The 27,086-nt window shown below is 51.8% G+C and overlaps 12 protein-coding genes across 14 annotated transcripts; 4 read left to right on the top strand and 8 right to left on the bottom strand.

The window, feature by feature from the left end:
- Nucleotides 1-391: 391 nt before the first annotated feature.
- Nucleotides 392-1,157, bottom strand: CKM354_001032600 (uncharacterized protein; the record flags this gene model as incomplete). The annotated part of the gene is made up of 2 exons (XM_044805781.1): nt 392-934; nt 990-1,157. The coding sequence occupies 2 exons, from the start codon at nt 1,155-1,157 to the stop codon at nt 392-394; spliced, it is 711 nt and encodes a 236-aa protein (XP_044661716.1).
- A 725-nt stretch (nt 1,158-1,882) lies between these two features.
- Nucleotides 1,883-2,978, bottom strand: CKM354_001032500 (uncharacterized protein; the record flags this gene model as incomplete). The annotated part of the gene is made up of 3 exons (XM_044805780.1): nt 1,883-1,963; nt 2,035-2,903; nt 2,954-2,978. 3 exons carry the CDS (start codon nt 2,976-2,978, stop codon nt 1,883-1,885), a joined length of 975 nt encoding a protein of 324 aa, XP_044661715.1.
- A 500-nt stretch (nt 2,979-3,478) lies between these two features.
- CKM354_001032400 (uncharacterized protein) lies at nt 3,479-4,795 on the top strand (the record flags this gene model as incomplete). Its single annotated transcript, XM_044805779.1, has 4 exons — nt 3,479-4,025; nt 4,083-4,143; nt 4,207-4,293; nt 4,351-4,795. The coding sequence occupies 4 exons, from the start codon at nt 3,479-3,481 to the stop codon at nt 4,793-4,795; spliced, it is 1,140 nt and encodes a 379-aa protein (XP_044661714.1).
- A 45-nt stretch (nt 4,796-4,840) lies between these two features.
- On the bottom strand, nt 4,841-6,569 carry CKM354_001032300 (uncharacterized protein; the record flags this gene model as incomplete). Of its 2 annotated transcripts, none has more annotated exons than XM_044805777.1 (5): nt 4,841-5,263; nt 5,314-5,629; nt 5,680-5,809; nt 5,858-6,325; nt 6,386-6,569. In XM_044805777.1, the coding sequence occupies 5 exons, from the start codon at nt 6,567-6,569 to the stop codon at nt 4,841-4,843; spliced, it is 1,521 nt and encodes a 506-aa protein (XP_044661712.1). The 2 variants fall into 2 exon arrangements, with proteins under 2 accessions (XP_044661712.1, XP_044661713.1); XM_044805778.1 differs by having other exon boundaries at nt 5,680-5,806.
- A 1,240-nt stretch (nt 6,570-7,809) lies between these two features.
- On the bottom strand, nt 7,810-8,892 carry CKM354_001032200 (uncharacterized protein; the record flags this gene model as incomplete). Its single annotated transcript, XM_044805776.1, has 4 exons — nt 7,810-7,853; nt 7,909-8,357; nt 8,405-8,513; nt 8,565-8,892. 4 exons carry the CDS (start codon nt 8,890-8,892, stop codon nt 7,810-7,812), a joined length of 930 nt encoding a protein of 309 aa, XP_044661711.1.
- A 548-nt stretch (nt 8,893-9,440) lies between these two features.
- On the top strand, nt 9,441-11,231 carry CKM354_001032100 (uncharacterized protein; the record flags this gene model as incomplete). Its single annotated transcript, XM_044805775.1, has 1 exon — nt 9,441-11,231. The coding sequence occupies one exon, from the start codon at nt 9,441-9,443 to the stop codon at nt 11,229-11,231; it is 1,791 nt and encodes a 596-aa protein (XP_044661710.1).
- Nucleotides 11,232-11,718: 487 nt separating this feature from the next.
- Nucleotides 11,719-12,003, top strand: CKM354_001032000 (uncharacterized protein; the record flags this gene model as incomplete). The annotated part of the gene is made up of 1 exon (XM_044805774.1): nt 11,719-12,003. The coding sequence occupies one exon, from the start codon at nt 11,719-11,721 to the stop codon at nt 12,001-12,003; it is 285 nt and encodes a 94-aa protein (XP_044661709.1).
- A 258-nt stretch (nt 12,004-12,261) lies between these two features.
- CKM354_001031900 (uncharacterized protein) lies at nt 12,262-13,412 on the bottom strand (the record flags this gene model as incomplete). The annotated part of the gene is made up of 2 exons (XM_044805773.1): nt 12,262-12,532; nt 12,610-13,412. 2 exons carry the CDS (start codon nt 13,410-13,412, stop codon nt 12,262-12,264), a joined length of 1,074 nt encoding a protein of 357 aa, XP_044661708.1.
- Nucleotides 13,413-14,843: 1,431 nt separating this feature from the next.
- On the top strand, nt 14,844-15,714 carry CKM354_001031800 (uncharacterized protein; the record flags this gene model as incomplete). Its single annotated transcript, XM_044805772.1, has 3 exons — nt 14,844-15,161; nt 15,216-15,512; nt 15,568-15,714. 3 exons carry the CDS (start codon nt 14,844-14,846, stop codon nt 15,712-15,714), a joined length of 762 nt encoding a protein of 253 aa, XP_044661707.1.
- Nucleotides 15,715-19,002: 3,288 nt separating this feature from the next.
- Nucleotides 19,003-21,096, bottom strand: CKM354_001031700 (uncharacterized protein; the record flags this gene model as incomplete). The annotated part of the gene is made up of 3 exons (XM_044805771.1): nt 19,003-19,254; nt 19,556-19,739; nt 19,796-21,096. 3 exons carry the CDS (start codon nt 21,094-21,096, stop codon nt 19,003-19,005), a joined length of 1,737 nt encoding a protein of 578 aa, XP_044661706.1.
- Nucleotides 21,097-21,638: 542 nt separating this feature from the next.
- CKM354_001031600 (uncharacterized protein) lies at nt 21,639-23,612 on the bottom strand (the record flags this gene model as incomplete). The annotated part of the gene is made up of 2 exons (XM_044805770.1): nt 21,639-23,129; nt 23,181-23,612. The coding sequence occupies 2 exons, from the start codon at nt 23,610-23,612 to the stop codon at nt 21,639-21,641; spliced, it is 1,923 nt and encodes a 640-aa protein (XP_044661705.1).
- Nucleotides 23,613-25,241: 1,629 nt separating this feature from the next.
- Nucleotides 25,242-26,216, bottom strand: CKM354_001031500 (uncharacterized protein; the record flags this gene model as incomplete). 2 transcript variants are annotated; one of them, XM_044805768.1, is made up of 1 exon in its annotated part: nt 25,242-26,216. In XM_044805768.1, one exon carries the CDS (start codon nt 26,214-26,216, stop codon nt 25,242-25,244), a length of 975 nt encoding a protein of 324 aa, XP_044661703.1. The 2 variants fall into 2 exon arrangements, with proteins under 2 accessions (XP_044661703.1, XP_044661704.1); XM_044805769.1 differs by having other exon boundaries at nt 25,242-26,111.
- Nucleotides 26,217-27,086: the final 870 nt, after the last annotated feature.

Genomic DNA, 27,086 nt, shown 5'->3' with positions numbered 1-27,086 from the left:
GTCGGCAGACATGTAGTTATCGCAGAGTATGATAGAGGAAGAAGTCCAATATTGCTCGGAGCAGGTGGATGTACGCGTCAAGATGTCACAACCATAGGTAGATCTGATTGTAACGAATTGTGCGTTACCTGGTACAACATTGACCTGCAGCTCTTCCCGAATGACTGCTTAATCTGCAGCTGAGAGACTGAGTGCTCAATCAACCAAACGCGACCCCTACACTCCATTCCTACTCCGCTCCATGATGCAATGATGAAGCATTAAAATTCTGATACATTGAGATCGCTTCCCTTGCAATCGAAGTAATGGACATACAATTACCTTCTCTATGCGACGGCACTACGGTAGCCTTGCTCTACAAAGTTGCGATGGAACGAACCACAATCCTTTCTCAAGCCGCTGTGCCTGCAACGGGGCAGAGACCATTTGGGCACTCGGTCGTATCGTAGGCCGCTAGCACCGTCTTCAAATATGCCGCATACTTATCCTGGCTGGCCTTGACGCCTTCTGCGCAGTCCGGAACCCGCTCGACGATACCAAATGCCAAAGCATCCGAGCTATTTTCAATCAATCGAAGAGCGGCCGCAATGGGCGCCGCAAAGGGCGTGCTTTGACGAAGGAACTTTGCCTTCGCATTTAGACTCTCCAGCATATTTGTCGAATCCGCAGCATAGACGCCAAAAGCGTCGCAGACTTCTTGTTGGTCCGCAGTTGAGAATGCAGAAGATGCTTGCCGTGCTTGCAGACCTGTGGACGACGAGCTGGGCACCAAATCATCGATGCACTGTTGGAGCTCTGGCTCAGGGAGATTCAAGCACTCTTCCGGGACGTCGGGCACGGTCTGGCGGATCTTGAGGGAGCGTTTCCTCTTTTGAAGAGCAGTGACTTGAGTGGTTTCAAGCTCGATAAGTTCTTTCATGCTGTTAACGAGTTTCTGCGTACGGTGTCAGCAAAAATGTGTTCAATGTGAGAAAAGCATTCGTCCGTACTGGTCCTTCACTGAAGACATTCATTGACGAAACCTTATCGGCGATGGAAGCAGCTTCTAACGACTTTGCATTGACGTCGGTGAGGCCCTGCGTGATCTTAGAAGCTGTCACTTGGGCACTCGTTGCTGCGGCTAGTGAAGCCAAGACCGTCGATTTTATGAAGTGCATGGTGTAATACTGGTCGAATTGTAGAATTTGAACTCGATACAATGAAGAAGAAAGGGTCGATGGTCGACAGAAAGGAGGCGATGCGACTAGCTTATGTCGTACACTCTCGTCTTGCCACATGATCTACAAAATCAACGCGCTGCTCGAGGTGGTCTCGTTGAGTTTTAATTCACCGTGTCGATTGTATCCACCGTGTTGATTGTATCTCCCCGTTAGCATATCCAGGCACCATTGAGTGTCATTTTCAGTACTTGCTGCTTCGGGAAAGTGCGGCAGACTGGTAACGTATAGGAGCAGCCGTGGTCCTGCAACCCGTTCTGCACCGCGTCCGGATGAACGGTGCCAGTTTTTTGTATAAACACGACATCTGAGAATCGATGTGTGCGAGCTAGCATAGTGCAAGACCTGCCACTGGAGCTTTTCGTCGCTCTGGCATTTTGACGCGACCAAATTAATGTTGCAATTCTACAAGGCACCAGACACCCATGCAGTCCCATACTAATTCGGGGCCATGTCTTGTGACAAAACGTCAGCGGCTTTGTCGATCCTACTAGACGAGTTAAGCATCGTTTACCAGATTTCGAGGAAAGCATATCAACGGTCGTACCAAGAAACAGAAAGCTCAACCATCCGCGCATGAGCATGCATTCTTTACCAAGGCAGCAGATTCGATACGTGTAGCTCGTTAAAAAAAATACGTCTGCGCTTCGAGTCCGCTCAAATTCCTAGAGCTTAGCTTTATGTTCCTTGAACCACTCATCCAGCATGCCAGTAACATGCAACCAAATCGAACTATGATCGAGATCCTGACCCCAAAATCCGTCAGTAAAACAAGACTTATCCGACTCGGGCCTTAACCATCAGAAACAAAACTCACAGTCGTCCTCGGATCATCATCCACCCTCCTAAAAGCCTCATACGCCACCTTTCCAACACTAGGCTCCAAACCCACCTTCTCCGCCGCCCTCATCGCAATCCCCAAATCCTTCAACCCCAACCTCGCCGCAAAAGCTCGTTCGAAATTCCGACTCGAAGGCGCTTCAGCCACAATCCCCGGCACAGGCTGCTCAAGACCCATGACCCAAGAATTCGCCGCGCCGTCTGTCATACACTGCCACAAAACGTTTTTGTCAATTCCGTATTTGATTCCCAGAGCCATACCTTCTGTAGCGGTTAAAAGATTCACGATACAAACGTAATTGTGAGCGATTTTAGCGACTTGACCCATTCCGAGTTTGCCGCAGAAGCGGACTTTTGAGGGGATACCGACGAGGGATAGGATGGAGTGGATTTGGTGACCGGTTTTGTCGACGCTTGTTGGGTGGCCGACCATGAAGGTTAGTTGGCCTTCTCGGGCGCCCCAGGCACCACCTGATACTGTGGCGTCGACGAAAGTGCCGAGTCCGGCTTGCATGATTGTGTTGCCGATATCGATGATGGTGTCGATGTCGATGGTGCTGCATTCGATGAGAAGTCTGTCTAGCGATGGGGTCGCTGCAAGAACGCCATCGTCGTTGAGGTAAACGTCTCGAACGATTTTGGTAGACGGGAGGCTGGAGATGACAACTTCGCTTTGGCTCGCAAGGTCATTCACTGATCGACAGATGTTGACGCTGCCATATTGGCTATATTCTTGTACGAATCGATCGCAGACGGCTTGATTGACGTCAAAGATATGGAAAGCAGTGTCCCGTGGTAGTTTCTTGCGAAGATTGCTCGCGATGCCATGCCCGATGACACCAAGTCCTGCTTCAGCTTAGGCTCATGAAATTCTCTGTTCGATGGAAGACACGAACCAATGATGCCAATAGATTGAACCATAATGGATGAAAGCCGAAGTCTGTCCTTCGAATAAATGAGTCGAGTGAGCGGTAGTGAGATGCAGGCCACAGTGACTTTCACAAGCTCATATATGCATTTAATTGGCGTCCAGACACTGAGGAAGTAAGGAAGCGCCCAGACGGACTGGGGCGGGCTGCTAAGCCGAGATATGTTTGCCGCCTGTCAACAAACTTGATATGCTGTGCAGCAGCACAGCAAATCACAGGCCGAGCTTCATACAAATCGAGCCCTTACGATCCACATCAGAAGCTCGAATCGACCGAGGATAGCAAACAAGCGTCCAACTGCACTGATCCCGCAGGTGGAATGCCGTAATGGAGCGGTCATGTGATCGGACAGCCCGATCATGTGAGCGGTCTCCTCGGAGCTCATCCCTCTCTTGTTCATGATACCAGACTCTCCATTTGTTTTTTCGTTCTCGAGACGAAGTCCCGTACAGATTCTCTATAATCGCTTCATCCACGGGCCTTCATACCACCATGGCTCCATACCTAGATTGGTCGAACGAACGTGACGACCTCTCTGATATCGCATTGCTCGACAGAGCACCAGAAAGTGCCGGCATCGATTTGAAAGCAGTACGCCTCTATCGACTCGTTCGAGTCAGAGAGCAAATGAAGAAGCATGGCGTTGATGCGGTGATCTTGTCCGATCCAGTGAACATTCGTTACGCCACCAGTACCCGAAACATGCAAGTCTTCAGCATGCGGAATGCACCTTCTCGATATCTTCTTCTCACTGCAGACCGTTCTGTGCTCTTCGAGTTCACAAGCTGCGAGCACCTTGCAAAGGGCTACGAGACTGTAGACGAGGTACGAGTGGCGAAGACTGCAAGTTTCGTTGCTGCGGGTCCGAATATTGCCGGACGAGAGCGATTGTGGACCGAAGAGATGGGCGGCCTGGTGAAAGAGCTTGTTCCAGAAGGCGCCACACTTGGACTCGAGCGTCTGAATGCTAATGTTGCGATTGCGTTGAAAGATCTCGGGTTTCGCATCGTTGATGCACAGGCAGCCATCGAAATGGCGCGTGCGATCAAGTCGAAAGAAGAGTAAAAATGTGTCATAGCTTCGCTGCGAGCAACAGAGACCGCAGTAGGCAAGATTCGAGACGCCATCCGACCTGGTATGACTGAGAACGAACTGTGGTCGGTGTTGCATCAATCCGTTATCGCGCAGAATGGCGACTATTGCGAGACACGTCTGCTCAGCGCAGGTCCAAGAACGAATCCATGGTTCCAAGAGTCGTTCAGCTTCAAGATTGGACGCAATCAACTCGTAGCGCTGGATACCGATGTGTGAGTAGCGTGTAGATGATGGCACCCGGCTGACTGCTGACCGACCGCTTGATGCAGGATTGAATGTCATGGATACTTCTCTGACTTTTCTCGTACGTTCCACAGCGGTCCGGATTCGCCCAGCCCCGCGCAGAAAGAGTTGTACATAGTAGCGCACGAGCAAGTCCAGCACAACATCAGTATCATCAGGCCGGGCATGACGTTTCGCGAGTATGCTGACCAGGCCTGGGACATTCCTCAGAAGTACTATGCCAACAGGTACTACCTGTCAGCACACGGTTGCGGTATGTCTGGAGAATATCCATATCTCTACCACCGAGGGGACTTCCCCGATGCAGGATATGATGGCGTGATCGAGCCCGGTATGGTGCTCTGTGTCGAGAGCTATATTGGCGAAGAGGGTGGGACTGAGGGTGTCAAGCTTGAGCAGCAGATTGTCGTGACAGATACTGGAACAGAATTGCTGTCAGAATTCCCATTCGAGGACAGTCTACTGCATTGAATCAATTATGGCCAGCAAATTGATATGTATGTTCCAGTCGTTGCGCTACCAAGATCCAGGCGCAGGATCAAGCGGATAATACTCTGACCAAGGCATGCTGAAGAGACTCCAAGCGTTTGTAGAGTCCCACTGTGTCCCGAACATGGCGTCACTGGGTACGCCTTGAGTGAAGGACTCAGCAGTGTAGCTCGCACTGGTATGCGTTAAACCAAGATTGCCCATCTCAGGCCCTGATGAAGCCCATCGATGGTCTTCCGCATGTGTCGTGTCCGCCTGACAGTCCGCATGATCATAATACTTCGAGATTGCGGCATAGTCGAGGAGAACCTTCATCAGCTGAATGTCTTCTTCCGGAAGAGAAACTTCTCGGAAGCCGCTCTTCGGTTGGGCGCCATCGTATTGTCCATCGACATATCGAAGTGTCCGAACGGATTGAAAACGGATTCTCAGCTTCTTCAGTATTCGGACCTGCTTGAAGTTAGAATACAGAAAAAATATACGATGGGATCAAGTTTCACCAGCTTTTCCATGTTAGGCCACATGTCTGCCAGTCTGTCGACAAATCCGAGACATTGATCGAATTTCTCCTTGGAAGAGATGCCACTCGTCGCAACCTCATTCGATGCATGCTCGAGGTGGATAGAAGCACCAATAGCCACAAGATATCCCGTGAAAGGTTCGTATAACTGGAGGCCAGCCTCCTGCATCTCCACCACTAATCTGAAGATCCAATCGGCGTACAGCCTCGCCGTGTGATAAGACTGCTGAAGGAATGTAAGTGGAAGACGAGTTTGCAGGTGTCGAGCCTGCATGAAAATGACAAATGGATGATTTCTAAGCGTCAGTCAGTGGAATTTCGTGTTAATGGTGGCGCAAGGGCTGACAAATAGCAATAGCAGGCGGAGTCGAGCAGGTGGTAAAGCGTGCGCTCTCGAAAGTATGGTTTCAGATGTGGCTCTTGAAGCACGCGGGTGACTGGACCTGTGCTCGTATAGCTGTGATGAGCAGATTCTGCTGCGGTCAGGTTGGCAAAACAGTGACATCTGTTCGAAATACACGCACTGGTCTCCACTTCAAGGAGTCTGGATAAAAGGCCTCCTCGCGCCGAGCTGCCCATCCAGAATGGCTTATCGCTCTTGCTGGAATCGCTGTTCAGACTGCGGAAGATTTCTCCAGCCAGGCACATCAGGTCGAGATTGACTAAAGCTATACCCGCAATTTTGTTTTTTCTTACATCGAGGGAGTAGGTGTCCAAGCTGTAGACGTCTCGTGCACTCGAAATATCGGCGGGCGAGGGCAGTAGACAGACAGTGAAAGTAGCAATGGGAGCGGCAAAGGGCGCAGTGCCATTTCCACAACACATTTGATCGAGCAGAAGTAACGACCAAATGATCTCCCAACGAATGGTGCTGGCGCTTGCAGGGACCGTTGGTGTATCAGAAATTCCAGAGATCCAGCAGGACAGAGGCAGTGTCTCTGCTATGCGGAGTTCCAGAGCAATTTGTCGCTGAGCTCTGGAAGTGTTTCCAACTGTCGGACATTGATCAATATGACCATGCAGTATGAAGAGGGACATTCTCAAAGCCATACCTGCCACATCGTACTGGACCAATACACACAGGCCTTGGAGGTACGGCCCATCGAAGTTTTCGGCAGCGTATGCCTCGACCAATAGTTCCCAAGCTCGCTCGGCATACCCAAGGGAATGATCGTTTCGTGCTGCATTGTCCTGGAACTTGTGGCGGTCGGCTGTGTAGGAGAGCAAAGCTAGCATCGGGAAGCAGACTATGTCAGGCGGCCTTTCAGCAGTGTGCCATGTCTTGCTTTCGGGGCGCGAGAACAACGGCAATGGCTGGCCGGTGAATCGTTCTCGATGAAGCTCAAGACATGAGGTTGATAAGCTGTGCAAGTCAGATACTACCTCGTGCCAGCTGTCATCCGATACGGCAATTTTAGCAAGCTCACGTAGATTCAAAGATGTCGCTGTATCCAGGCGGACAGCCAATAGAGCTTGTACGGTAATGTGAAGCCGCTATCGGACGTGGAGAGCTCGAAATTATCTGGCTTGCAGGCAATGGGGTGGCTGCCGGATTCGTTCCTCTCAAGGATCTGTAAATGGTAAGCTGCGTGGGGAGATGTGCTTTGCTGGCGCAGCACACTCGATTTCCTGTGCAAGGAGCTTCAAGCTGCTCTCCAGTTGCTCCAGGCGATCACGCCTTTGAGTGTGGAATCGTAGCTATATTGTGTTGGTATCAAATGCAGGATAGTGATGGGCAGAATTAGACGAGCCTGAGAAGAGTATTGGCAGCGCTGGCGCAATCGCACGCACGTAGAGCAATCTGGTTCTTCGCGAGGACATCGGATCTTCTTGCGCCTCCGACACCTCAGCTCAAGTATGCAGAACAGGAAAGATAATACTTGCCGACAATTGAGGCACGCTCGGAGAGCACGCTTCTGGGAGCGTGATAGCACTGACATCTTCTCGTCCTCGCATCTAGCACCGAGAATCTTGAAGCAGATTCGCTCTCGTGGGTACTGAGCGGAGATGCACGTGATCGTATGTTGTGTCCGACCCCGCTGAGTGCTCCACGCTTTCGTAGCTCGAACGGATAGCTCGAACAGATAGCTCTAGTCGTCTAGACGTCGAGGGCCGAACCTTCCTTCGGCCCGATGTCGCGCTACGCGCTACTGTCGATAGAATTATGCTGTCGACAGACACCTCCAGCAAAGAAATCATAGCTTCTGTGCCATCTTCTTCTGTACCCCAGTCAAGTGACTTCTCCATACGTCGTTGACATCCACACGCTGCGGGCCTTCAAGTGTTTGCCATCGTCGTCTTCTGGATGCATCTTCTTTTTGCCAACGATCAAGTTCAGCATCGAGGAAAGTGGCGCAGGCCTCAGCACTATCAGTCGTTCGTTCGAATGGAACAAGATGTCCACAATCAAGGACCGTCTCCCTGACCCGCCCTCTGGCCATTCCTCCGCTTCCGCCCAGGCCTGTTCCAGTCCGGCTTAATCTTTCAGCTCGAAGTCTTGGTGTAGATACTTCTGATTTGCTGCCGACAAGGAACAATGTGCTTGGCCTTAATTCGGGGAGTTTTCTATACAGACCTAGGTTCTCTGATCGATTGAAAGCTCCCGAGTCCTGAGGATTTTCGAAGTGAGAATTTTCGAATAATAAATCGTCGTCTTGCAGCAAGTATCGATCATCTGGCACTGTCAGCCTGACACAGTTATAGATTTCCTGCGCTTTGGTTGTCTGTAAGGTCACTGGGCGATCGTTGCCAGGTGTAGAATTCGCTACCTCGATATCTGGATACTGCTCGGTCGGTAGCTCACGTAGACTGTGGCGCAGATACTGGGCGAGGACTCGAGAGTCGAATTTTTTGAACACGGGGCTTGAGCTGATACTGCTTTCAGCAGCGTCGCGTGACGGCCACAGATCTCTCCGCTTGAGCGATGCTGCTGCCCAGTTGGTGCCAACTGTCTCTGTGGAGAACACGACATCCATTAGTACCAATGCATGAAGGAGCCGCGGATGGAGTAATGCGAGATGCGTTCTGTATCTAGATTAGTCGGGTCTTGTGATGTGACAATTAATACATACAAGTGCCCGGCTCCCATACTATGGGCTATACCGACCAGTGGGTGAGGCATCTCGTCCTGGAATCGATTGATCAGGAACAGTAAATCGCGTCCATGGTCCCACCAGCTTGCTAGGAAAGATGAGTTAGCAAAGCCTGTTAGCACATCACCTCACTCCTTACGATCCGGGCCAAGAAGCTTCTCATTCAACACGCCACTTTGCCCTTGGTTCACAGGGTCTGCGATCCATATCGCTCGAACTCTACGACCACGTTCGTGCAGCTTCTCGCATAAGTCTTGCCACAATGGCTCCATGCACTCTTTGGGGAACGCAGCTGCCACACCGCCAATGATAGTGACATCTCCAGGTTGTGGAGTAAGATTGGATCGAGGTATGTACTGTTTCACATGGAGCCGTAAATGTTGTTCACCATCCAGGTCAGCCCCTGCGAATCGTTCACGGGAGTGTTGGGTTCGTACAACGTGTTCGACTACTCGAAACGAAGACATGGTGCGGATCAATCGAGGGGGGCAGCCGAACGCGGAGGCGGTTTGTCTTGTCCAACGAAGCATTCTTTGCAATGCTAGTGGAGATTGGGTCGGATAGGTCGAAGAGGACTTCCCACTTCCCTCAAAGTGGTAGAACCTCGGAAGGAGCCTGGAGGTGTGTCAGGGCCGCGCCGTCCGCTCGCGCCGTCGTCCGCTTCCGCCGCTCAATGCTAGTCAATATTGACGCCCATCTCTTGAAATGGAGATTGCTGCCGGGCCTTGTGACTTCCGTCCTGTGTCGGGAACATCTTTCTTGCCGAGTGCGCTAGCACGCCATTGATACGTCTCCAGCCTCTCGACGACCGCCGACAACCACCCAGCAGAGCACGTGGAAGAATCCAGATGTCGGCGCGCCCCAAACCGGCAGTGGCCGCGCTGGAATCCGGCCCAAGTGGAGTCGCGATGGAGCTTCGCGTGAGTAAGCGAGAGCGACGATCCGCGGCATCCAGTGGCGGACGTCGACTCTGCGCAACTACCGACATGAGCCAGAGCAGGGACACGGCCTTGGGATGCCGCTGAGGAGTACGGGCTGCCTCAAGTGCAGACAGCGCAAGATCCGATGCTCGGAAGAGCGCCCGGGCTGTCGGAAGTGCCTGATTCATGGGGTGGCGTGTCCGGGCTACAAGGTCGCACGCAAAGGCGACATCGAGTTCCACGACCAGACGGATCAGACCGTGCTCCGTCTTCAGGCCGATAACACGTTCCCGGACGGGCCGAGAAGATCAAGCAAGGCCTCTCCCACAGGAACATCACCTCCCGAGAAGCTGACTTTCACGTGGGCCTCCTTTGACGCAGGAACGCAGCCGCCGAACCTACGCCAAACAGCGCCCGTCACACCCAATCCCTTGGCCTACACCAATCCTGCCTTATCGCTGCATTCGCCAGCCGCAATTCGCGTCCGTCTGTACGAGACCTTCCTCCGCTACTATGTTCCGCGGGACGTGTCTTCCCACGGCCAGGGTGTGTGGTCATCAAACAAGAATCTCCTTACCCACTTGATGTTTTCTCAGCAAGAGTGTAGGCCATGTCTTCCACACGCGCTCGATGCTCTGGCGCTGGTCCAGATCGGATCGATACATCACGACAGGAACCTCATTCAAAAGGCCATTGAAGCCTACACAAAGTCCCTGGCGAGCCTGCGAGTCGCGCTGTCCAAGCCGGAGAGCGTGCACGATGACACAGTAATGGCCACGACCTGTATGCTATCCTCTTGTGAATTTTACACCGAATTTCGCGTCCAAGGAGCCTCCTGGGTAAGTCACCAACGCGGCATACAACGGATTATCGATGCTCGCGGGCCTGCGTCCATCATGAACAGCCAGCTGGCTCTACATATGTTCTTCCAGATCACGAGTGGGTCCCTGGCTATGTCACTGTTACTCCGCAAACAAGATCCCTACACAACGGAGAAGTGGAGTGCTGTGGAGGCGAGAGCGACCGCACATGATGACTACAGCGAGTCCAATCATCTTGGACTTCGTCTTCCGGCCCTGCTGGAACGCCATGATCGCCTCGACCTGAACCATGCAGGTTCATCGAATGACTTGGACGATCTCTTGTTTGACTGCAACGAAATGCAGATGCAGATGCGACGCAATTTGATGGCCTTACACGCGAGAGAGGCCCGAGACGACAAGTCGTGGATTGCACTAGTAGAGATTGAACACTTCCACCCGTTCTCTGATCTCGTCACAGACCGGACAATGACACGCGCCTTTCGTTTTCCAGGCTTTGAGATTGCATACATTCACAGCTCGCATTGGCTACGCATGTACATGCTTCGACAAACGATCAGATCTCTGCACGACATGAGACAGCGACTAATCCCTGGCTGGCGACCAGACGAAAAGCACGCTGTCACCGAAAAGGAACTTCTCTTCTATGTACTCAGCTTTTGTCGACTAGTCCCATTCTTCGTTGAAACCGGACACGGCGCGACAGGCGACATGTCTTGCTTCTTTCTGCTGTACATCGCTGAGCGATACTTTCGTAACAACAAACACTGGCGATGGGTGCGATGGATCAAGCATGTTTCGGAGAGAATCTTCACAAAAGGCATGAGCATGCCATTTGGCATTGCGGCACCTGAATCGCCAACTCAAGCGAACGACGTACGGTATTCGGACGAGAAGACCGAGCTGGCATTCAACAAGATTGAGTTCCCGAATGCACCGCTATTGCCAGATGTTGGGCGCAATGTCACGCCACAGGGTACTGTCTGGATGCCCTCTCGATCCGCTCCGACGCCGACTTCGCCTGCACTTGATCGCGTCAAGCAGCAGATCAGTTCACCTGGGTGAAGCTTTGACAAGGTACTGCTGTGCTTCGCACGACCCGTAAGAGGGTTAGCAGTGGCTGCAGAATCTACGAAATGCCCTTCAGGTCCTGCCTTGCTTGACCACACCAAAGCTACTCATGCAAAGTGACTATGTGGTGTAATGCCATCAGCCTCCTGCCACCAGCCTACGACTGTCAATGAAGAAGGGCTGAACCCTTCGCCTTCTACCCCAACGAGCAGTTGTCGACGCCGGTCAACGAGATTGCGAGTGAGACTACAAGTCTTGAATTGACGAGAAGACTGATGTGACTTCCAAGCACATTTGTTTGTGCTTTCACAACTAAGGACTTATTTGTGCTCCTCTACCTGGAGTGTCATAAAGCCCAGCACAGGCTTCCACCTCTGAGCTCAACAGCCCGAGACCCAACTCAGCTCTGCTACCGAAGCCCTGAGCGAAAAGAAGATCACCACGTCCAAACCAGTCACCACGAACGACTCAGCAGCCCAACATGCCAACAGAGAACTTCAATGATATCGCCCTTCCGCTCCTCTCAATCAGTTCTTCGATCGCAGCAGATGCACTGAACTTCTTCGGGTTCACTCGTCTGTGTGGAGTCAACGATCCTGCCATCTACTTCGCTTTCTTCAGCGGCTTCATGTTGCCGGTCCTCGGATTACGTTTGCGCCCTACCATGACACACAACATCGGCGGCCTTCACATAGGAGCCATGGCCCTGGGAGTCATTGACCTGACGTTCATTGCGGAGTGGGTGTCTCAAAGATTCCTGAAGTGATTCACGACAAGTGTGAGGAGGTTGCTCAAGCAGGAAAAGTTTGACAGGCGCAGCGGAGCCTCGCCACAATGGAGCAGAAGAAATCAAGTTCACGAGAGGCCGGCTGCGACAGGAGAGTGTGCATACTGGTGCGAAGCTGACTGCCTCACGAAAGCTACGGCAGATACTCAAACGAAAGTAATGAACGAAAACACCAGGCTACAATGCCATGAAACTGAATACAAATGCTGCTGTATCACAATGCCATGCTACGATCAATCACAACTTACTCGCCACCTTGATCACAACCTTCCCCTTCGCCCGGCCCGTATTCAACCTCTCAAAAGCCTTCTTCGCATCCTCGAACGCATGCACACTATCAATATGAATATCCTCCTTCCTCAACGTCCTCGTCGCATCTTCCAACCACTCCTTCTTCGGACTCAAAATCACAACATCATAACTCTCCCCCAGTCCGACTTCTCCTTTTGCCCATCGAATCCACTGCGTCGCAGCTGTGATCGGATGCAGGAAATCGTAGTACGTGTACCTGTACAAAAACCGTCAGCCGACCCACCACCACCTTCAAAGTCAGTAAGAAAAGAAAAGAGGTAAAAAAAAACTCACGGCCCCCCCATCATCGTCCGTCCCGTCTTATCCCCCACAATCGAAATATACCGCTTACTCGTCCTCAACCCAATACATTCCGTCCCTCCTACACAATCCACCACAGCATCCGGTCCAAATTCTTCTACCACTTTTCTCACATTCTGTGAAGTATAATCCACATGTTCATCCGCTCCTAATGTCTCCAGACAAAACTCTTTATTTTGGCCAGAAGAGGAGGAAATGACTTTCCAGCCTTCTTTTTTTGCGAGAAGAGTTGTGTAGATTCCTACACTTGATGAACCGCCTAAGATGGCAATACGTTTAGAGGAAGATTGTTCCACCCATTTGCGTATTTGTTCGATACAAGCCCTCGCAGTCAAATAAACCAAACTCACTCCCGCCGCCTCCTCAAAACTCCATTCTTGCGGTTTTTTTGCAGCTGGACATGTTTTTGTATCGAAGACTGCGTATTCTGCTAGTGCTCCTCGGGCGGGTTGGTAAGGTGCTAATGTCATTCCGAAGATTTCATCGCCGGGAGCAAAAGGGACTTCGGAGCCTGAAAGGATTACTGTGCCGGAGAAATCCATTACGGTTCCTTTGGGAGTGTTGTAGTTCAAGGGTGTGAAGGGGAGGTTCCAGTTGGGGAGGTTTTGGGTTTGGATGTCGACGGGGTTGAGGGCGCAGGAGGAGATGCGGATGAGGAATTGGGTGGGTGTTTGGAGGATTTCATTTTCTGGTGGGATGGTTATGGTGGATTGTTTGAGAGTGCCTGGGTAGCCGTTGGTGTAGGTCCAGGCGCGGGCGGTTTTAGGGTGGGACATTTTGGTGGTGGTATATGTGGTGAGGATGGAGGAGGAGAGGTGGTATGAGAAGAGTGGAGGACATTGTGAGGAGTGGTGAGGTAGCTATAGGTCTACTTCTCCAATGCTTTTCGGCTATGGACACTTGCAGTCGGCAGAGGCGGTCGAGCTCGAGCTCGATTACGAATTGGGGTTGCGTCATTGCGGCCTTGTGGCCTTACGCATGTGTTTTGCCAAGACATTGGAGATTGAGGTGGAAAGTACTTCTCTTGCACAGTCTACCCTTTCGCCTTCGAGTCTTTGCCTACCATCATTCTATCCATCAAAACGATGGGTACGTGAACATCAAGCAAGACTGCATACCCGGTGCCTCTCTATCAAAAAGGAAGATGAGTCGATGACATACAATTACGCTCCACTACCTTAATTATGGATGAACCAAGGACTTCTTGCTCCCTGGAGGCAAGCAAAGCGAACACGTTCGTCGAAATGCCTCACTGGCCTCTACGGTAATCCTAAGCGCTGCCCGTAGACCTCGAATGTGTCTTGGGATTTTGAGATTGATAATAACATTGCGATCCTCCAGCGCCTGTCTCCAACCTCCCCCAAAACTTGGAGTCGCTGATGACCTTGGGAATGCAGGACCGATCGCCAGCCATGCCTCAGTCATGGCCCTGCTGTGTTTCAGTCTACGACAATCGTACAAGCCGTCCACTCACTCAGGCCATGACAAGTACCAGGCAGCGATCGCTCTGTTGCCAGATTGCCAGCAGACCAGCAGGCACAACTTCAAAGGGCTTGGCGCCGGTCGGACGTACTACTTGCATGTCATGTCCATCTACGGTTTTCTGTTTCCCTTTGCAGCAGAGCACAGAGTTTGAACTTACGATGAAGGAGTGATATTAAGCACCTCGGACTACTGCTACGCGCCACGATGTACAGTCGGAGTACCCGAATGCTGCACGAATCGGCCTGCTGGGTCCCAACGAAGCAGAAACAAATTGCATTTATTTCGCATTCCATCCATCTGAGCGGTTGGAGCAAATGCTTCCGATGCAGTGAAGATAAGGTTGTAAGTCTAGGCGGGTGCGGCGTGGGGCAGATCTTCGCTGTCCCACGCCGCGAACTCGGCATGCTGCATCTTGTCTTTTTGCAGGAGCCCTTGAACTGGCTGGTCTTGGCCTGAGTAGCTCATAGGAAGAGCACGCTCCCTTTCACCACTATTGAACTCAGATGGCGAAAGCTAAGAGCTGATACCAGTTAGCGCAGGATTGCCAATGTGCTACCAAGACTCACACGTGCGTGAGAAAAGTGTTGCCAAACGCTATGGTCTGGCGTCGTTGGATCATGCGTGTTTGCGGCACAGTAGTACATGCTTAAAGTACATCGGCAGTACAAAGTCTGTCGTTTTCGCTTGTTTTGTTGTTCAGCTTTACCAACCAAGTACAGACTATGGCGAATTCCAACCTCGTGTCGATCGCATTTTTGGTCTCCTGTTGCGTTGCTTTCCTCCTCTCAATTGGTGGAGTCATATCTGCCTTCTGGGCCTTGAATGTTGATCAACGATGGGACAGCTATGAAACGACAGGTGCTGGAACTGCAATCACGTTGGACGGCCGCCTGGACGAGTATTCCGGCTGGTGGTTTTCGCCCATGCCCAGAGTCATTCATGATGGCAATGAAAGGGCTGTTGCTGGCTCCTCGGTCACAATCCTGGCACTGAGTATGCTGCTGATCGTCTTGATCAGTATTCGTGGTTCGGTAATCAAGGTGTGTATCCAGGGTGGTCCGATGAGCTTCTCGCACTGCTGATCGTCCTTCTAGAGTCAAAAGATAGACAAGAAGCAATTCAGGTTTCCCATCTCCGATTATGTGGTATATTCCTTAGTATGCTGTTTCACGGCAGTAGTCGGGTTGGTCTACAACCAAGCAGCGAATATCAGCTCACGACCGCGCACAACTGGATATCAAGTCCCGCCTCCAGAGAACTTGACAGATGACGAAAGAACCCTGGGATACAATGGGACGTACAATTTTGTGGGCTGGTATTGTGGCGTGTACGAATTTGCAAGCGGTATTGGCTACAATGGAAACGAGCTCGAGCAGACATGCACGCTTGCAGTAAGTCTTTTTTCGGCCTGATGCGACTAGACACTAACGAGTTGTCATCATGTAGACCGTGGCCAGATGGATCATGATCCCGCTCTTCCTTGCGACTTTGTCTATGGTGGTGTTCTCAGTGCTTCTTGCGAGGCGTCGGGACGATGGCGTTGAGACGATCAAGCTGGATGATCGTAGCGTAAGCTCAGCGGTTGCGAAGTAGCCTATGGAAGTCAGCTCGGTTACGCGTGGTGAGCAGAGACTACATTGCTACGGCTTGACCAGTACATCAAGGCTTGTGGGTATCAGGGTGGTCAATGGACGGGTCATTTTTCGTGGCCATGCCGTCCGGACGGTGTCCGGCCGGATGGACAGCTAATGGGGTATCTGCCGGCCGGCATTATTAATGCTAGCGTCCGTCCGGACATGTAAGTGAATCACCGGTGTCCATGGCATGTGAATTGACCTTGTTGATGAGAATGTCGTTCCTAGGGGTGTTGTTAGGGTCTGGGTCAATTGATGAATAAGAGCGTGTTTGATTGGTCAGATGCCAGCCTGCAGAGACGCCGGCCCGTGCGCCGACCTCCCACGCGCGACTTCTCAGAACGCGACTGGGGACGCGTTTCCTTCACATGCCAAAGTCCCTCGATCGCCCACCTGATCATTGGCATTTACGCACACACCACGATGGCAGGCGGTACCTCCAGCATAAGCGCCACCCACAGCATCGACCTGACACAAATCCACGCCGAATCGCAGCTCGGAACCGTCCTCCGGACGCGTTATACGCGGACCGGCTTCCTCGTCGATGGAAAAGCTCTTCGCGACTTTTACCCGACACCGCCAGGCAAGGCAGAGCACAGAGCGTGGGTCTGGCAGCATGGTGAGGCTGTTACGCATCTTCAGAGCTTCACCAACTACTGGCTGTGTCGTCTGTGCTTCGACAGCAGCCATAAGGATCACAGGAAGGTGAAGGTCATTCGGACTGGTGGAGGAACGAACTCGATACGCAGACACCTAGGCAAGCATGGCTACGAGCTCGATGGCACGTACAAGCAGTGTAAGAGGCGTCCGGTAGACGACGGCAACATCGCTAGTATGATCAAGCGTCAAAGGACGACCGAGAAGACTCCTGTTGATCGTACCGAGTGGAGGTCGCTATTCCTCGAGTATGCCGTAACAGATGAGCACTCACTTCGCGCTCTAGCATCTGAACGACTGAAGCGGCTAGCTACGTATCGTCAACCTGTTCTCGAGATGCTATTCCCTACTTCTCACAACACCCCGCGAGCTTGGATCGTCGACTTGTGTAAGAAGACACTGCCTCGAGTAAAGAGCGATATGGCTACGGCGATAAGCGGCATCGCTTTGTCGTTTGACGCGTGGCTAGCAGACATCGATGGCGGCACCGACTTCTTAGGTGTTCATGCTCACTACTTCGATAAGGACTATCAGCTGAAGACAGTACTTATTGGACTCGTACCAACCTATGGCAATCACACTGGTGAAGAGCAGGCAAACATCCTTCTCAAGCTGATCAGACAGTATGATATCGCGTCCAAACTGACCTACTTTATGGCCGACAACGCGTCTAACAACGACACGACGATCGAAGCTATTAGGCGCGAAATACCAAGTCTCCGACACCCTCACAAGTGCCGCCTTCGCTGCGCTGGCCACTTCATCAACTTAGTCGTTAAGGCTATGCTCTACGGCGTCGACATCGAGTGTATTGACCAGGCTTGCAACGACATGAATAAGGAAGACGAGGAGCTCGAAGACAGCGAGATCGTATACGAGTTTCAACGCGCTCTATCTCTACGTAATGCCGTCGATCGTCAGACAGCATGGCGAAAGAAGGGCTGTGTTGGCAAGCTCCATAATATCGTGATCCATGCTCACTATAGCGAGGCACGACGACACGTCTTTCGATCAAAACAACGCGAGGCAGACACACGACTTGTCGAGCTAGTGTTGAACGGCGGGATTAAGTGGCAATCTGACCACGACATGATCGAGCGTGGCCTCGAGCTCAAAGATCCAATAGAGCTGTATTGCTTACAGTTCATTGACGACCTTCGTGAAGACATACTCACCGCGGATGACTGGGCCGAGTTGAAGGAGATATTGAAGCTTCTCAAGCCGCTGAAGATGGCGTCGCTGAAGGTCCAAGCAGATGGCCAACACTTCGGTGGATTGTGGCAGTCGTTGACAGCTTTGGAGTCACTGCTAACTACACTTGAGAAGGCGAAGTCAGACCATGAACACGCGGCCAACTCACACCTTAAGGCGATAGTCAATCTTGGTTGGAAGAAGCTCGACAAGTACTATCGACTCAGCGATCGCACGCCTGCCTACCGTGCCGCCGTGGCGTTACATCCATCGCTCAAGATGAGCTGGTTCGAGCAGCACTGGGGTGGTATGAAAGACGACAATACGCAGCGCAAGAATAAGGCGAAAGCGAAGTGCAAGCAACGGCAGTCGCAGCAGCAGAATCAAGACGATATCGAGGCGTCCACGCTATGGACAGTGAAGGCACGACACGCGATTGAAGAGCTCTATAATGAGTATAAGATGCGGTGTCCAGCACCAACAACTAGGCCGGCGACACGTGAACGCGAGGTCGACGATTACACGGCATCGTTAATGCTCACGGACACTGTGTTGCAAGACGATCTGCAGCGTTATCTTGCCGAGCCTCTGACACCTTATATGGTTGGCAACAAGCCTATTAATGTCGTCCAATGGTGGCGTGACAATCGCCAGCGATATCCATTGTTGTCCAAGCTAGCATTCGACCTACTGGCCACGCCGGCGAGCTCGAGCGCGTGTGAGCGTGAGTTTAGCTTAGCTGGCCACGTTCTCGACAATGAGAGGTGGCAGACGAAGACAGACTACGCACAATCACACCAACTACTGCGAAATTGGTTCAAGAACGACTTTGTGTTGAAGAGACACACAAAGGAGGTGGTAAGAGCGCAAGACGATCACTTTAGCGGCGACGTGGACAGTGAGATGTCAAGCTCATATGAAGGCAACAGCCAGCAGACAGACGTGCGAATAGAGGGCTAACAACACCTTCCTCTGGCTTCATTTTTCAACATCCTTCCTAATTAGGCAAGGCGAACAGCGGACAGGGCTCCGGTGGACGGCATGGCCAATGAGAGGCTCTCGTCCGGACGGACGGACACGGCCGCTGAATCGGCCGGCAGGGCCGGCAGCAGTGCTGTGGCCGGCCGACCTGTCCATTGACCACCCTGGTGGGTATGCTTGATCCGAAGTCACGACTCGCTCGAGAAACGGTGATCATTCAGCGTGATAATGGTCTGGAATTCGACCCAACGACTTCTCTAAGCGACTGTGCGCAGCTGATGGTACCGAGCTCACAGGATTCCTGGGACAAGCATCCCCTGTCTTGAGTAAAGTGACGTTTTCGTTCATCCTCAGCTCCGCTTCCTGCGCGGCAAGAATAAAGAGCTCAGGCCGCAACGTGATATACGTTAATGTTCAGCTATTCTATCGATGTGATAGATGTACTCTTTCTCTGATGCCCAGTATCCTGCCTTGCGGACTTCCTCTCATCATACAGAGTCTTGACCAGGAACAAAATTGCCAACGCGATCCCCAGCCCGGCCAAGCCGATACCCATGTACAAGCCACTCCTGTAGCCGTGAAGTACATCTGCTTCTGTTCTCCCTCCGTTGTTGACATGCACTTCGACAGTGCCTGCGAAACCAAGACCGAGAGAGATGCTGTAATTGACCTGCGCAGCAGACGTCAGCATGGAACACTTATCGGCAGCTATGCGCTCATGCGAAACAATCGAAGGTTTAACGGAAGCCAAGCGAAAGTCCATCCGGCACAGTCTATTCCGACAGCCCAAGTACCCTCCAGCAGCGGCAGACGACTCAGAACTCCACTTTTTGCAAATGCAAATCGAGCAGTTCGAGCGAGTGCACGGCGGCAAAGTGCACGTCGATCACAGCTCTCTCAGACCGAAAAGGGCGAGCTTTATGCCAAGGCAATCACAAGTCATAACAGAAGAAGACTGGAAAGCAACTCACAATCGTATTCACAAGACTAGCAGCAACCCCTTGCTTCGATTTTTGTACCGAGTCCGATACCACAAGAGTCGCAGCCGGAAAGGACATGTCCATGCCGAATGGAGTGATGAGCGTCGTGACGAATATTTGCGCCCAGTAGATTTGTCGTACTGGTAAAGTCGCGATGAGGACGGAACCAATCAGACTATTCAATGTTAGTGAATGCCAACAACAATGGTACATGGCTAGAGCAAGACTCACAATGCCGACATAGCGATCATCATGACCACGGCTGGCCGGGTCCTGTGCAGAAGTGATCCGGTCACGACTGCCGCAACAGCTCCAGCCACCGTGACGGGAGAGAGGTACGCCGATGCGAGCAGTGGAGAAGCTCCTCGAAGCTCTTCGAGAATTTGCCAAAGGTAGAAGATCCAGATACCGAAGTTCGCCCAGCCAAGGGCAATACAGCCCAGGACGAATGCGTTGCTCGCGGTGAAGACCTCGATGGGCAGAAGTGGGTTGCGTGCAACACGAGTCTCGATCCAGAAGAATGCGGGCATGAGCAAGACACCCACAATAAGCGTGACGATACATTGGGCATTGCTCCATCCAACGATTGGGGCATTATTCCATGCGAAGTTGATGAGCAGCAAGCCCAAGATTCCAGTGACGGCTCCAAGAAGATCAAGCTCCCAGACTGCAGCCCAAGAGAACAGTTTGTGCCCATTCAGACCCGGCTTGTGACCCTGCGGATCTGGTATCGCCCACGCAGCTACTCCAGCGATTCCCAGAAGGGCAATTCCAAAAGACCAGAAAGTCCAAGGCCACCAAGCCAAAGCAAACAGACCTCCGAAGACGGCGCCCACAATCGATCCTCCCGGAGCACAAGCACCAAACACAGCAAAAGCCATATTCTTCCTCTTCCCCGGTCCATACAGTCCGCCGAGCAAAGCCAGCCCATTCGGCAAACAGATCGCAGGCCCTATACCTTGAAGAACTCTGGCGAAAACAAAGAGCACATGATTCGAGTAGACCGCCAGTCCTGCGACAACCGACCACACCGCGAACCAAACATATCCGATCACGAGCATCTTCTTCCACCCAAACAAATCTCCCAGTCTTCCAGTGAACAAGATGAAGGTACCGACTGTGAGCGAATATCCTGCGATTAACCAGGCCAGAATTCCGGGATTCGTGATTCCAAAGTCATCGCCGATCACGTGGAGGATGGAAAGTGTTTGGCCGAGACCGACTTGTGTTGTGAATTGTGCGAGGGCTATGAGGCCCACCACAAGGATTTCTCTAGGGAGCGAGACTTGTTGTTCGAGAGATTTTGTTTTTGTTAGGGCGGCATTGTGGTGGGGTTCGCCATCATTGTCTGCGTCGTCAAGCTCTGGTGTTGAGGATCGTTCTGGTGTCTCTGCCTCTTCTTTCCCTTCGTGTACTTGATCCTGATCCCGTGATCCTGATTGCACCTCAAGGGACTTTTCTGGGTCGTTCATGGCGGTTCTTTTTCTTCGTGTACCTGTCGATGTCGTTGCTGGGCCAAGGCTACCGCTCATTCAAGAAGATGGTGTCAAGCTGCTGTTGAAGCAGAAACACCAGTGTCAAACATGTATGTAGAAAATCACAGTCCTTACCAGAAATCTTTTTCCCTAGCTACTAGAAGGCAGATCTCGAATCATTCGCCGCATGCACGAGCCATGACATCAGTTCTGAAAGCGGTAATTTTGACGCGAGAGTGGATTCCATCTTTCGTGAAGAGGCTTGCAGTAACTTTGCTTCGGCGGGTTGAAAGTACACACCGACACCGAAATGACAAAGCATCTTACGACTATCGATGGGAAAGTGTTCGAGATTGATGGAAATTGATGGGTGTGAAGACGCGTCTTAGCAATGTTTTTTCGTACACGGAAGAAGTTCCGCGCCCTTTCGTTGACCTGAATGGTATATCCGATGTCGATCCCGAGACTCGGACTTATCGCGCACAGGAGCTTTGGGCGAACTTCATCACATCATCGGAAAAGGTATCAAGTTAAACTATGATACAGTCGGTCGAGCACACTGCTCTCCGTGCTTTCATCGAGACTGCCATTTCTCAATATTACGCTGCTGCTCCTTCTTCGAAACCAAATCTCTCCCACCTCGGCGCCGCCACTCCATCACAAGACCAGCGCACAATGTGCGGCGAAACGATATCACGATCTTGGAAAAGATTCCCATTAGGATCCCAAATTCTCATAAAAAAGTACACCGCGCCTCCGCCGTTCGGGTTGGCGAGACGCATGGGAACGTACTCTCCGCCTCTCAGATACATAGTGTAATTCCGCGAAGGGGTATTGGGAAGGTTGACATTATCGCCGAGGAAATTGGTGTTGTTGCGTGCCCAGCCCCTTCGTGCAAGAGGTCCTGCCCAGAAATACATTTGATCGTCCCAGGCGGCGAATTCGAATAGCCAGTTTCCATCCATGGGTGGATACATGTACCAGCGGTGGTTTGTGGTCAACTCAACACACTGGAACCCGGTTGGGTTGTCGTAAATTCTGGCAGTGCTCGAGGTAGGGCACAGGTTGGAATAACCAGAAGGATGGGAGATGTTTCCCGTGGTGTAGACGTAATCGTGTGTACCGCCTGCGGCTCGACCTTTCATCATGATTGGATCGTAGGTGGCCTGGTTGTAAACTGGAACGTTATGGAAGACTCCATACTCCACTCCTTGATTATCGCATAGAGGTGGTGGCGAGTAGTAGGACAGTCTTACTGTCGTGGCAGTCACCGTTGTACCCGGCAAGAAGCTCGTCCTCGTGGCTGGAGGTCCTGTCGTCGTTCGTTGGATCGTTGTGGTTGCAGTTGGGGCAGTTGAAACCACGGTTTGCACAACTGTCGTCGCAGGATATGTGGTCTGATAAGTGGTCACAATTGTCGAAGCTGGGATGGTCGTCTGGTAAGTGGCCGTGATAGTGCTGGCAGCCTGGGTTGAAACAGCTGTTGTGGTAATAGTAGATGCGGGTACGACACTCGTTGATATCCGTGTGGTTGTAATGATGCCAATAGTAGTCACTGTAGCAGTCGAAGCCGGAATAGTGGTTTGGTAGGTCGCTGTGGCTGTGACGGTGGAAGCTGCGAGGACGGTCTGGTAGGTGCTGGTCACAGTCTGGAGGTAGGTCGAGACTTGATTTGACACCGTGACTCTCTCCGTCGTTTGCGTTTGGACCAAAGTCGATACGTATTCGGGCATCCTGGCGCATGAGGACACTACGAAGAGCAAGAGTCGAATGATCAAGCAGTCTTGCGGTCTCGCAGCTTGTCGGAAAACTGAGAAGAGTGTCCCATCTTTGGTTAAGCAAAATTGAGCTTGTCCACCATCGAAAGCAGCATTCTCCCACAGCACTTCGCCATCTCCAGCTAAACGGAACGACTTCGTGATTGATCCTCGGCTCAATGATGGAACGAAGGGTTGGATGTCTATGCCACTGTCCGTGGTATAGTAGTACTGTGTATTGCTCACGAAGATAGAGAGTGTGCCGTTGTCGATCTCGTAGATTGGCACGTTCCGACAATCGTTGCTGATTTTCCCGTTTCCATCGACATAAGCCTGAACAGCGTGTGAGAATGAGCTAATAACGAATGCCATAGACGTACTTACTGCGTTCGCCTGCCGCTTGTGTACGGGACCATCTGCAGGGGCTGCCATCATGAGGTATTGACTGCCAACCTTCTGTGCTTCCACAGCATGGGCATCGATCAGGCGTTGTCCAGAGGGGACGTAGTCATCGTTAATGCCATCATGATTCTGATCGTCGTACGAATGACGCTGCCGTGCTCTCGCACTTGTTTGTTGTGTTTGACCGGAAGAGTGTGTCCTCGTCAGGTGTACAGGCTGGAAACTGCCCACATCGATACGTCGCCCAAGAGGCGAGGCTATCGCCGAATGTCTTTGATTATTGTTGCCATCTAGATCAGTGCCTCCAGGCGCTCGATATTCTGATATTGCTTCCTCCGGATGAGAGATCTCCAGAGTCGCCAAGGCACAGGAGACCGCTGCGGACAGCCAGACCCCGCGAGCTCCGAACAGCATGTCGCAATGTATTGTACAGTCAAGTGCTCTTGCAGCCGCCTCGCTCTGTATTAGGAGAATCCCACGCGCTGTGCCGTCTTGTTATACGCCAAGCATATCTTCTTCCGTTGGTCCCGCTTATCATCTATCGTGATTGTAGCTAGCCATTCCGCGCCCAGTTGCTGGGTTATCTTTCGGGCCCACGAGCGGAGGAGCTCTTCCGATGGGCTTGACATTTGCAGAGAACTACCCCGCCAGGATGTGTTGTTCCGAGACTTGTGCATTTTCTTGGACTTGCTTGTATATGGTGGAAAACTTCTGTGACACAGTCGCAGCATCGGTGCTAAGGCGGCTGAGATACAAGAAGGCGATGTCTGTGGCCCCTTGCATAGGGCGGCGAACGCCAAGCAAGAGCATCCATCCCTTCCTACGGCGTTCTCTGCGAAGCGCAGTGACTTGGGCACGATAGTTCAGATCCAGTCCGATGCATTGTCTTCCTGTCGACCCAAGGACTCGGTCCATGGACCCCATGCTTCAGATCATATTATGCTTGGCTTGGTGCATGCCTTCGTCCCGACATGGCACAACTGGCATTCAGTTGATTATGCCATCAAGTCTTAAGCCTCCTCTGCTTCAAGCTCAGGAAATCCATTTAGCACCTGAGAACTGTCAGCTCGCAGCAGCTTAGCGTTACTCGGCTTTTGCTGAACCATCCTCACCCTGAACTGGCCTTCTCATGCAGCCTAAAAGAGAGGGTTGTCTACTCAGACGGCGGCTGCTTTTTGCTCAAACAGTCATTGGCGAAGAAAACAACATGTGTCTTGAGAAAGCCTGTCCTGTCGCACAGAACACATGGTCTCCCAGCCTCTCGTTGTCTCGCTGTCGACCTGTCATTGGATTGTTAGTACCCGCACTTGCGATTTCGATGCTACAAAGAGCGAATTCAGTCAGAACAAAAAGCCGACCAGAACCCTAACTTCACATGTGTAATGAGCTGCCGGGATCTTTGCCGTGAAGTTCGAAGTAGAGCTTTGCCAGAAGGAACAAGAGCTCAGGCTTGAGGTCTGAATCGCAGGCTTGACGACTAGAGACGACAAGGTGTTGCCTTGCCCAGCTCAAGAACAGGATATTGATCTTGCTCAGCGGCCAGAAGTATATGTGATGATCCAAGGGATGCTCCACGGCAGGTGACTTGGTACTCTATAGATTCGTATTGGCCTTTTGCTTGGTCTGATGAAGAGCGGCCGTGTCCATCTTTCAGTATCGTGGGTAGGCATTTCCCAAGAGAGTCAGTGTCTTTGATGCCGTTTATGCAGAAAGTGAAGAGGGCTCAGACTCGTGTCAAATTCTCAGTATAAGGAAGGTATGTCTGTCTGGGACGCGCTTCGCGACTACAGCGCCAGCAGCCACCAGATTTCTGAAAACATCCGAGTCTTGTCGTGCCGGCACGACATCGCTCGTCAGGCAGAGCAGACAGGTCCTGAGGCGTCACATTCATTCTTGCTTGACGGCGAAGTGCAACTTGCAGGAGAACGCGACAAATCGGCTGAGATTTTACTGTCCTCTTCGGCGAAAGGTTCGGCCGACCCGACGCGGCTCCCTTCACCAAAACTGTGCATTCTTTGTGAACCTAGCTGTCAACCGCATGGGTCAATGTTCTCTCTCTATTTCGCTCAACACTCTTGCCAGCTTAGGATGAAGAGGGCGTAGAACGACACCTGGCGACCAGCCCTGTTGGGGACTCTTCGCTTCTGGTCCCTTTTCCATATTCAGCATATCAGTCCAATCCCACGCCTCCATGTTTGGCATGAAGACAAATCCAGTTGCGTTGTACACATCGGCCCAATCCTTGTTGGCTTCGGCTTGATCTTTGACACTCGACGGGAACAGGCCATCCGGACTTACATTCCACAACCAAACATTGGAGCCAAAGTATTGGTCATACATGTTGTGATCTTTCTCACAGAAGCGGTGGCCGTTGAAGCGCTCGGTTGTCGAAACATACTGGACCTTGTTGCTTCTCATATTTTTGATAACATCCGGCGTCCGGTCATTGAACCTCGTTGTCAGGTCGTTGATGGCGGTCCGCAATCCACTGCTGAGCGGTGGACGTCGCCCGTTTGCAAAGTCGGAAGCAGAGACACTGAATGTTTTATCGTTACACCAGTCTGAGTCAGGTGCATCTATGTTGAACAAATGCGCGTACCCAAGCACATACAGCTTGAAATCATTCTTGGACGTCCGCGGATCTCTGAAGATGTCCTTGATAGTGTCATCCATGTACTTCCAAATGCCCTGTTCCTCGGGAGCCGCGTCCAGAAGTTGACGGACGTTTCCGATAGACTTGGCGCATTCTCCTGTCGGATCAAGATAGTAGCCGCCATATGCTCTGCCATGCTCGTTGTGAAAGATGCAATCTCGAGCCATGCCGTAGAACAGAGCATCGTTACCGCCGGCTTGCATGGTGACGAAATGGACGTCTTCCGGGAGCTGATCGAACTGCTGCTGGCCTTTGGCCATGTCAAACAATTTTGCTCCTGAACATGCCGCGAACGTCAAGTCTGGTTTCTTTACAAATGGCAAGTCGTCTCTCAGCTGGAGTCCGTATGCATGATTCACTCTCATACACCCAGACTTGTTGTCATCCTAGTTGGTGGATCCTAGAACACCATAAGACACCCCACTCTGCATCGAAGTCAGCACAAAGATGTTCCTAAGCAGCTATGTGGACAGTACATACTGCCCAAGAGTCCCCAATCGTTCCAAATCTGATCGTCTCTCCAAATAATCGGCGAGATACTTCGTTGGCAGGCTGGTAGCACATCTGATCGACAAAAATGCCAGAAGCCAGGTTTTTTGGGCAAGGGGTGGTAGGAACCAAGATTTTCGGTACATGTTGCTCGCGTCGAATATGTTTAAAGGATATGTCGGTGCTTCTGAGCAGCAATGGTGCACCCTGTCGGATTTATATCATGATATACTGAACAGTGAGAGGACACGCTTGGCGGCAGCTCATCTTCCTCCGGCAGCACTGAAAATAGTAGCCGCCAGCCGTGCCTCTCGAATACCTTTGAGACAGTCGCCCTGCATTGCGAGCTCTGCGGCACTGTTGGTACCATTATAGCAGTTCTACGCCGCCAGAACGCATATGAGGCTAATGGCTGGGCGTGGAAGCAACATGGTTCCGGCAAAAGGGGTCAAGCGTACAGGGAATCCGGTATTAGAACCAAGTGCTATGCAATTCATAGGTGGTGGACATGACAAAAACACAGATTGGGAAGAATCTTGTGTCGTTCTCAGGCTTTATGGAGGATGAGGCACGGTGCAGATGAAGCATCCTGGTCCTGGTTAGCTACTGCTTTCACTCAGAATAAGGTTCTCGGTTTCGGATCAACAGCACACCGTGAGCGCTCAACTATTGGCTTTGGGGCCGCCTTGATCCTTACAACAAAGCTTCGTGGCGAGGACGACAACTCTAACTTGGATGGGTGCAGC

The sequence above is a fragment of the Cercospora kikuchii genome (genome assembly GCF_019650295.1).
Source record: "Cercospora kikuchii DNA, contig_00007, whole genome shotgun sequence".
In the NCBI taxonomy this organism is placed as follows: Eukaryota; Fungi; Ascomycota; class Dothideomycetes; order Mycosphaerellales; family Mycosphaerellaceae; genus Cercospora; species Cercospora kikuchii.
This window is presented reverse-complemented; position numbering and strand designations above follow the sequence as displayed.